Raw genomic sequence first — 10148 nt, 5'->3', positions numbered from 1 at the left:
AACCACCATTTTTAATTCCTTAATTCCTTTTAATTTAAACAGTTTATTTAACAGATTCTCTAAAATTTATTTTCTCGTGACCTCACTCACTCACTCACTCACTCATTCACTCACTCACTCACTCACTCACTCACTCACTCACTCACTCACTCACTCACTCACTCACTCACTCACTCACTCACTCACTCACTCACTCACTCACTCACTCACTCACTCACTCACTCACAAAAAACAAAAAACTGAACACCCAATTCAGCAGATTCGGTTTATTTAATCAACAGGCTTCTGCTTACCCACTTTGCTGAGGCCACACTGTGAGTGTCTGAGGAGATAAAAGTCCCGAGGTGAGTCGTGGAGAAAATATTCCCGTTCATCCTCTTATTCCAATCATCCTCCTTCACAAGTCACGAGTGACCATTTGTTACTTCGCGTTTGTTTATTTGTGAAGGAAGACACCTGAAACACTTTAAGTAAAAAATTAAGACCTATAATATATTAAAGAATCAGAAAATATGTCACATGTACATGCGGGACTCTCTACTTAGGGCGACTCAGGCAACTGTGACATTAAAGATATAAACAATAATGTGATTGAAATGCAGACTTTTCTTCTTAATTGAAAGCGTTTAATAAAAATTTTGCATTAAGCATTTAGGAATTAAAGCTATTTGCAGCTAATTACAGCTATAGATAGTTCCCCATTTTCAGAGGCTCACAAGTAGCAAACTAGTTTTAAATACAGGACTGTTTTTACTTGATGAAAATCCTTTGAAGTCAATGGCTGCCTGAAGCCTAGAGCCCATAGACATCACTATGAAACCAAACCATCTGAATGGCTGAAATCGGCAATGCTTTTTAAAATTCATGGGTTATAATTAGAGAAAAACATCTGTGTCAATCCCCATCATTCCAAAATAGGAAATCAATCGGGATACTTTGTAATGTGTTCAATTGGGATTGTTCCTCTGGCTGCTGGATAAGCTGGACCCAGCCATAACTGATGTAAAATGACCACAAAATAACAGCAAATAAATACAAACAGACGGAACAATGATGACAAAGGAACAGAATAACCAAAAAAGACAACATGGGACAGAGACAACAAATATGATTATGATAATATTTGTATGAATTTTGGCTAATTCGGCTCCTCAGAAAGAGATTGTCTCAAACTACCTGGTTAGTTTATTTTTTTATAAGTGTTGTGGCCACTAGGTGATGCTATAGGAAAGGACATGTAATGCTACTGCCGTATTACATAACAGCTGTCATAGAGCGAATATTAGGACCTAATAATAAATAAAGACGGCTAATAAACACTAAACACTGTGCACTGGACAAAGAAAACCTGAGAAAATGTATTATTTTAATGCAATGAAGTGATGGCCAACTTCCAAGGAATTAAGGCTATTTTCCACATCTTAATTTAATTGAAGCATTTTTAGTCCAAACAGACAGCTTAACTAATTTCTATTATTATCAGCACAAATGATTACAAACGAGCAATCCTGTCTGTATCTCCAAAAAAAAAAAAAACCCTGCATCTAGCATCCTGGGCCGGGCTTGGTGCCAGCGGGATGCGGGGTGGATGCAGGATGAGGATGGAGGGAGCATGGGGGGGACAGATGCCATGTGCCTTTACATAACAGCAGCTGGCTCTGGATACAATTGCATGAGAAATCGCTGGCCGCAGCAACAGCAGCAGCAGCAGCGTCCATCCTGCTGTGTGCCGCAGTGCCTCGAGCCCAGCGGGGAATAACGTGGCCTGGGAGGGAGGTGGGAGGCAGGGTAGCGCAGGGTTAGTGTGTGCATTCGGTGTGTTTGTGAGTGTGGCCTCACTGCTGCAGAAAAATCAAAGTGAAGCGCCAGAAGGAGCGTATGTGTGACCTCGAAGGAAGGGGGAGTGTGTTTGTTTATCAGCTCTACCTGTCGCTGTCCGGTATTAATGTGTGTGTGTGCGTCCGTGTGCGCGCGTATGTGTGACGGTCTGTGTGTAGGTGTGTGCGCGAGAGAGAGGGCGGGTGCGGGGGGAGAGGGCGGAGCCGCTCGGACATGAGTAAATGACGTCAGTTCCCAGGTCGCCGAGCAGAGAAACAAACATGGCGACAGAATGGAGTGGACAGCAGGGTTATATTCTCACCGTGGTTATCTGCCTGTGGAGCGCCGTGGGTGGTCGGACAGAGACGGTGGCAGCGGCAGCGGCAGCAGCGGCCGGGCCCGGCGTCAGCAGTGGAAGGGGAGGCGGCGGGAGCGGGAGCCAGGTGCTGGGCATGCGGCTGGAGAGGAGCAACAAGCCGGCCAGCACCACTGACGACGGTGTCATCCAGGTGACTGAGGAGAGCTCCGTGCAGCTCCGGTTTTACGGGGTGCAGCTACACTCGGGCGCCTGGACGCAGATCCGTTTTACGGAGGTCATGGATGGTGGCGGGGGGGACGAGGAGGAGGATGAGGATGAGGCTGTAGCGGCTGCCAGGGGTGGCAGCGGCATGATAGACGCACTCGATAGAACTTGTGCCGATTTCACGAAGGACATCAGTGTCGGGACCTTCATGAATGTGAGCAGCCGGGGCACATCGGGGCTGCTCAGCGTGCACATTAAGCCGCTGCGCAAGAGCGAGCCGCAGAAAGAGTATGCTTTGTGCACGCAGAGCGCGGACGGCAGGTGGGTGCTGCTGGGAGACAGCGATGGCAGGGTCCTGGTGGTGGAAGAGAAGAAGTCGCTGCTGCCCGTGTGGCTGCAGGTCATCATCGTCTCGTGCCTACTGGTTCTCTCGGGGATGTTCAGCGGCTTGAACCTGGGGCTCATGGCGCTGGACCCTATGGAGCTGCGAATCGTGCAAAGCTGCGGCACCGAGAAGGAGAAGAAATACGCGAGAAAAATCGAACCGATCCGCAGCAAAGGGAACTATCTCCTCTGCTCACTTCTTCTGGGGAACGTATTGGTGAACACCACCCTCACCATCCTCTTGGATGACCTCATTGGGTCAGGTCTGGGCGCAGTGGTCGCCTCCACCATTGGCATCGTAATATTTGGGGAGATCGTCCCCCAGGCGCTGTGCTCCCGCCACGGGCTGGCCGTGGGAGCCAACACCATCCTGCTCACCAAGTTCTTCATGTTCCTCACCTTTCCCCTGTCCTTCCCTGTCAGCAAGCTGCTGGATTTCCTGCTGGGCCAGGAGATCGGCACCGTGTACAACAGGGAGAAGCTGGTGGAGATGCTCAAAGTGACGGAGCCTTACAACGACCTGGTCAAAGAGGAGCTCAACATGATCCAGGGAGCCCTGGAGCTCAGGACCAAAACTGTGGAGGACGTGATGACCCCCTTAGGAAATTGCTTTATGATCCAGGCGGATGCGGTGCTGGACTTCAACACCATGTCAGAGATCATGGAGAGTGGATACACACGCATACCCGTGTACGACGAGGAGCGGTCCAATATCGTGGACATCCTGTATGTGAAGGACCTGGCCTTTGTGGACCCAGACGACTGCACCAACCTGAAGACCATCACCAAGTTTTATAATCACCCGGTGCACTTTGTGTTTCATGACACGAAGCTGGACGCCATGCTGGAGGAGTTCAAGAAAGGTGGGTGTGCGCGTGCATGGCCATCATGTAACACCTGATGAGGCCTGTTTGGTCTGAAAACCTGAAGCCATCATATCACCAGGTACCTTAACCAGTGTGTGCTCTACCGCCCACCCTCCCTCTGTTCATCAGCACTATTGATTAGTGGAACATCATAGCCTACAATTACAGACTCACAATAGCACATTTCATCATTAGGACACACATTGTACTGCACTTACAAAGGCCCAGCGTGGAACATTTAACCTCCACGAACTTGATAAAAGTTGTCATGAGGACAGTGTATGTCTATGTATTCACTTATTCAAGATTGGAGCGCTTTATTGCCACATTCACAACAGTAAAAGTGGCATAGCTGCAGTACAAAATGAAACCCAATATGAAAAGGAATAAAAATAAACTAGACCACAAACATATTTATTATGAATAATGACAGTTTCTTTAATATGCATTTAACATGCGAAGTTATCATCATCAGTGGGTCTGCTGATTATTTATTTGATTAATCAGTTAATTTAGGGATGTCAAATGTATGGCCAGGAGCCAGAACTGGCCAACCAAAGTGTCAGATCTGGCCCACTGTACGGTTTTGCAGAGTACAAAAACTGCCAGTAAGGTATACATTTTCAGCTTTTCACTGTATTTTGCTGGAGGAAGCATTGTTGCTAGCCCCTAAAAGAACAGATCCCATGAGGAGAGATAGTTGTTGTTGTCCATCCATCCATTTTCTGAACTAATTATTAAATTCAGGGGGTGGGGGAACACATCCCAGCTGTCTTTGGGCCAGAGGCCCTGTACAACACTGCTGTACTACGGAGCAAGAGTGGCTGTCCAAACTGTTAATTTCATTCAAGCCAGAAGTCTGAATATTTGTCAGGTTTCCAGCCTTGCAAGGCTTACTGACCAAAATACTACCCAGAGCCTATGCCACAACAAGGCAGTTGCAGCCAAGGAACTGTGCTTATGGTTTTGTTTGATTTCCTACAATAGTAGTACTCATGGCACAAAGTGGAAAAGGTTATTGTTGAAATTGCACTTATTCTTCCTCACGGTGTTTTTTCATAACTAGATCTGAGCATTTTAAACTCTGCACTGAAAGGAAGACATGCAGTTTGGCTATTAGAAATGAGTTTTATGTCTCTAGCCCACTAAGAATCAAACTGGAGTGTATGCGGCATGAAGCTGGCACCCCGGAAGTGTTTGGTCATAAAATTGCTAAGCAATATCTTTAATTGTCCCGTCAACCCATCTGCCAAACTCTCAGTTCACAGCGATGTAAAGAAAAACAGCAAATGCTGTTGGGAAAAGAAAAATTTTATTTATATATATATATATATATATATATATATATATATATATATATATATATATATATATATATATATATATATATATATATATATATATATATATAAAAATAAATATTTGGTATCTTTTCATTATTTTATTTGAGAAATGACAACAATTAATTAGTAGAAAAACAGCTGACCTTTTAGCTCTTCGTGTGCTTTTCATTGTCAGATAAAGTAGGGCAGCCCTTAAAATTTATGTGAAAATGAGCTTCAGCTCACATGATCACGTACACTTTCCTGATGAAGCTGTGGTCTCAGTCACTAGTGTCAAGTCTTACTGAATGCATGTTTTGTAAATTGTGCTTCCCATTTCAGTCACAAAGGAGGATAAAGGAATGTTTAGGGTGGCACTGCCTTGTCATTGACACATTGTGATGCTATGAGTGTGCAATATCCCTTGATTTCATAGTCAGAGCCATCCCTCACTCATTAGTGTTTAAACACTGTGATAGTGATTGTGAACCTTTAAGCAGAGAGTTTGCAATGGGACTAAACAAAACCACAAGTTATACTATGGTGGCTATCTCCCACCTTTTATATACAGTCTATGCAAATCCATGAAAAATAGGCTCCATGCCCAAAGTCTAGATGTTCCTAATATGTTATTCATATGTATACTGAAGTCGTAAGTGACCAGATTTAGATAGAAGCGGTTAATGGTATCGAGCTTGATCAGCAAGCTGCATTCATAAACTACAAATTTATTGCACAGACACCGATACCTGCTAATTAGTCTTAATAAACAGATTTATGAAATACAACAGTTTCACTCTCTAAAACTGAAGCATAAACATTTGGGATGGTCTGTACTACACAGTAGGCCATATTATTTTTCAGATTATTAGATTAAAATGCTCCAAGAGGGACCAAGAGCACAGCGTTAGTGTAGAGGTCCAGTTCTGTGACGCTAATTAATGGCGACTACTAGAGGAACTGCAGTTTTCGCCACTTCACATTAACTTCATTTATCAGCCCCAGAGGTTCCCACTTGGTGTTAACATACATGAGTTATGCAAATTTGGAACCCTCTTTGATGTAATGCAGTATACCACCACCACCCGCTATGACCTCAAAAATAAACATAAAGCAGAATTTGCACTATTTTAGACAAATATCAGCAGACAATGTCAGCAGACATTAAAAATGAATTTGTGCCAGAGCTGCTATATTGGATTGCTTTAAGTTTCACAAATCTACCCAATAAAGTGACTTTAAGTGAATGTAAAAACAAAGAGGAAAAATCATGGAGAAAAATGTAAGCTTCAAAAGCATTCAAACTCATCATAAATGACAAAAAAACTAAAATATTTATCCATGTGCGCTGTAATGACATCAGCCTGCATCATTTTGTTTTATTCATTGGCCATAAGTGATTCATTTAGCTAAATCTGGCAGCAGTGGATTCCACTGATCATCTTAAATCAGAGTGCAGGCCCTAATCGCTCACATCATCTGATTTGTGCTGTTTGATGGGATGAAAATTAGCACGTTCAGGCGTACAGGAATTGTGCTGGAAATCTCTGCGCTGATATCCACACCTTGAAAGCCGAGCTAGTATCATAATAGCCTTGTAGCTGCAGCTTAATGTGATGTGTGCTTTTTTTTTTTTCCAGCGATCATGCAAACGTGCCAGGTTCTTCATAATTACATTTATGAGGCTGTACATCTGAAAATCCCCATTATAAATCTCAGTCGTCATGGAACTGGCTGCATGCCTCATTTCCACCCCGAAACTGCAACAAAGTTGGTGTAATTTCAGCTGTCATTGCAAATAAGCATCACCCTCAGCTGTGGCTTTTTATAGCATCAAAGCTTTAGCTCTGCACACATGATGCATAATCCTAAATAAAGTGGCATTTGTCAAATTACCGTGATAGTGGCACAACAAGAAATCTTTACCCAAGGTCTCCACAGTAATTTGTCCGATGTTGATATCTGAGTAAAAAAAATTAGATGTATATATATATTTTTTTTTACAGCTCATTAATCTTCAGCGTTTTGAGGAAGCCTTTATTTTTTATTTTTGAGGTTAAAAACTAAATCTTTCTGCTAGAACTGTGCTGTAGGGTCACTGGCCATGACCCTTGACCTTCCTGTGAAGAGTGGGACAGGGACCGATGATGATGGTGGTGCTGTTTGATGTATGAGTCATCATGTCAGTGGCTGCTGCCTACAACATTGCGAGGACTGCACACTACAGTGCTAGCAGGCCTAGCTCTGTTTGGTCATGGCAGGCTATGATGACTCATAAGAGAATGATTTTCACTTTAATAGTTTATTAGTTTCAAGGAACTCAGTGTGAATGTGTGGGGGTGGGGTGTGGGGTGGAATGGGAGATTTGACAGATTAGTGAAGCATCTGTGCTCTTGTAAAGGGAGAACAAAGCTGTTGATTTACCAGGCGATCTACATTCTCGCCCTTATTTATGGCCATAGGCTGTAGATAGTGAGTGAATGAATGATCATGAATGCAACTGGCAGGAATGAACTTTCTCTGAAGGGGACTCTGCATTAGATAGCATCAGGAAGGCCTCAGCTTCTGGTCCTCCACATTAAAAGGAGCCAGTTGATGTGTTTCAGGCATGTCTAAGTAAGAGAAGACCCTGTGACAGAGCCAGGACATGCTGGAGGGATTATGTCTCCCTGTTGGCTTTGGAAAGCTTTGGTGTTTGCCCAAGAAAGGAGGTGGGCAGCTCTGCTTAGACTGCTGCCCCTGAGATCTGAACCCAGTTAAGCAATACAGGCATTTCAGGTTGATTTTACTAAAATCTAAATATAGAATAGTTTTAAAAATTCAGTTAGGTTCAATTCAGTTCTATTTATATCACCCCAAATCACAACAATGGTCACCTCAAGGCATCTAATCCAGAAGTCGTTTCTTTTTCCTCTCATGGGACAAACGGAGTTTGTTGACTGAAGCACTTGCTATTCAAAATACTGATGATTTATTGATGCACTGAAAGCACCAAGCCTCAAACAGTAGCTGTTTTCACACATGTTAGAACTTTTCTAGGCCTTATACTGTCCCCCTGGGCTGAGACTATAAATGTCCTACTGAGTATGATTGAATATTAAACGGGCTTTAACCGACCAGTTACCTTGAACAAAATCTGTGTGATGTCAGATAGTTTCAGGGCTGTCAATGGAGTAAAAACATACACTAATGGAACCTTATCATTCAAGGACTGGCCTCCCCAGAGCCTGGACCTCAACATTAATGAAGCAGTGAAGGAGCTTCTTGACAGAGAACTGAACTTTGGAATGTCCTTTAAGAAGCCTGGAGAACTATTCCTCAAGACTACTTAAAGAAATGATGGGAAAGCTTGCCTAAGAGAGTTCAGGCTGTGTTGAATATTCAAAGTGGTCACACTAAATATTGACTCTGAAGCTCATTAGAACCGTACAAACACTGTTTTGTTTACATACTGTATTTTCATTAATGTTTGCACGTTTCAGTAAATCACTGCACCTATTTCCCGTTTTCCAAGCAAAATCTAGAGAATTTAGGGGTGGCTGAAGACTTTTGCGCAGTATTATAGGTCAGATGAAGAGGACTGGGAATGAAGCACTCCTTTAATGGTTCACCGGTGGAGTCGATGACGTTAATTGGAACATGATTTTACTGTTTTCCTTTCTGAAAACAGCCCTTGTGGTTTCTTTTACTTGATACAAACCAGCATCACAGAGGCCAAAAATAGATACTGCTTCTGTTTGTGCTGCTGCTGCTGGTGTTGATGACCATGAGTTGTGACAGTTTTCCGTCCTGCTGACCTGATAATGTTTTTACTCAACTCTTCCTGGCAGTCATTGCTCTTCATGTTGTATCAGGTTTATTTGTTGCCACGCAGTCCTGCATGTGGTCAGTACATGTGGGGAGAGTTGGAAGAACAATACAGAGCCATGAGTTGATTTATGTTTTTTGTCCAGTCATATGCCTCTTTCTTCTCAGCTTCTTTCTCTGCCTGCTTCCCTCTCAGTCTCTCTCCTCTTTATCTCATTCTGGCAGTTCCTCCAACTCTTTTCTCTCCAAAGCTCTTAGCCTAGTCTGGGCTATATTAAGGCATCAGGCTGCCCTCCCATCAGTTAGGATAAATCCACTGACAGATTGAACAGCAGCGTGACTGTTGGAAAACGTTAAAGCAAGAAAGGATGTTTTCTTGTAGCACAAGTTAAATTTGTTTGAAGGCTAGATGCTGAAGTTTAAGAGGCATCAGCTGCACTGAAACTCACTAAATTATTTTCCTCCTTTATGTTTGATTTTATGTTTGATGCTGCCCTACTTTCCTGATAGCTGATTTCAGGGAACATAGGGAATTTAAAAAAAGGAGAAAAAAAACTTGATATGCATGTTTGGCAGTGCTCTTGTTTCTTGTAACCTTAAGGCGATCTGTGTCTTGGCCAGGTAAATCCCACTTGGCCATTGTCCAGAAGGTGAACAACGAGGGGGAGGGAGATCCTTTCTACGAGGTGCTGGGATTGGTCACCTTGGAGGACGTCATTGAGGAGATCATCAAGTCGGAGATCCTGGATGAATCTGACCTCTACAGTGAGTCAGCTCTTGCTGGTTGCTGACTGCAGCACTGATATAAATGCTATAACGTAAAAACACTGGTATCTTGATAAAGTAGCACCTGTACTCAGACGTGTCAACATCAGATCAGGGGTCTGCCTAAAAGGGTGGCGAGGGGTCCAGATCCCCTTTTTCTGTGGATAAACTGTGTTGTCTTACTCAGTACATCTCTGCAAATATAATTATAATGTTAAATAATATAAAAATCTGCACTGCATGTTACTGTGCTAACTATAGATGCAATACATTTATAAGTTCTGACAAAGCAGTCATCTCAGGGCCTGAAAAATGAAATGTGGACGTGCCAAACACACACATGTACACTATATAACAAAAGTATTTGCTCATTACCATCACACAGATATGAACTTGAGCGATATTCCATTCTTAATCCATAGGGTTTAATGTGATGTAGATCCACCCTTTGCAGCTACAACAGCTTCAACTCTTCTGGGAAGGCTTTCCACAACGTGTAAACAGCGTGACCTTTAACAACTCACACGACTAGATCAAAGTGACTTCATACAGCTGGATGAGAATGAAGAGTAAACATGGAGGCCAATGTTGCTGAGATAATATTGCAGATAGTCAGTTACATTCAGCTTCACTTCATGCCAGTGTGTGTGAAAGAAAATGAAA

The 10148-nt window shown here is 43.1% G+C and overlaps 1 protein-coding gene across 1 annotated transcript in view; it reads left to right on the top strand.

Moving 5' to 3' along the window:
- The first annotated feature begins 2060 nt into the window (after positions 1–2060).
- LOC115789843 (metal transporter CNNM4) overlaps positions 2061–10148 on the top strand; it is a 33410-nt gene continuing 25322 nt past the window's right edge. The window contains 2 exon segments of the mRNA XM_030743393.1: positions 2061–3588; positions 9342–9485. Coding sequence (XP_030599253.1) covers positions 2061–3588; positions 9342–9485 — 1672 coding nt within the window.

Source organism: Archocentrus centrarchus, chromosome 12 (assembly GCF_007364275.1).
Source record: "Archocentrus centrarchus isolate MPI-CPG fArcCen1 chromosome 12, fArcCen1, whole genome shotgun sequence".
Classification (NCBI taxonomy): domain Eukaryota; kingdom Metazoa; phylum Chordata; class Actinopteri; order Cichliformes; family Cichlidae; genus Archocentrus; species Archocentrus centrarchus.
The sequence above is the reverse complement of the archived record's forward strand: the minus strand, read 5'-3'. Positions and strand labels throughout refer to the sequence as shown.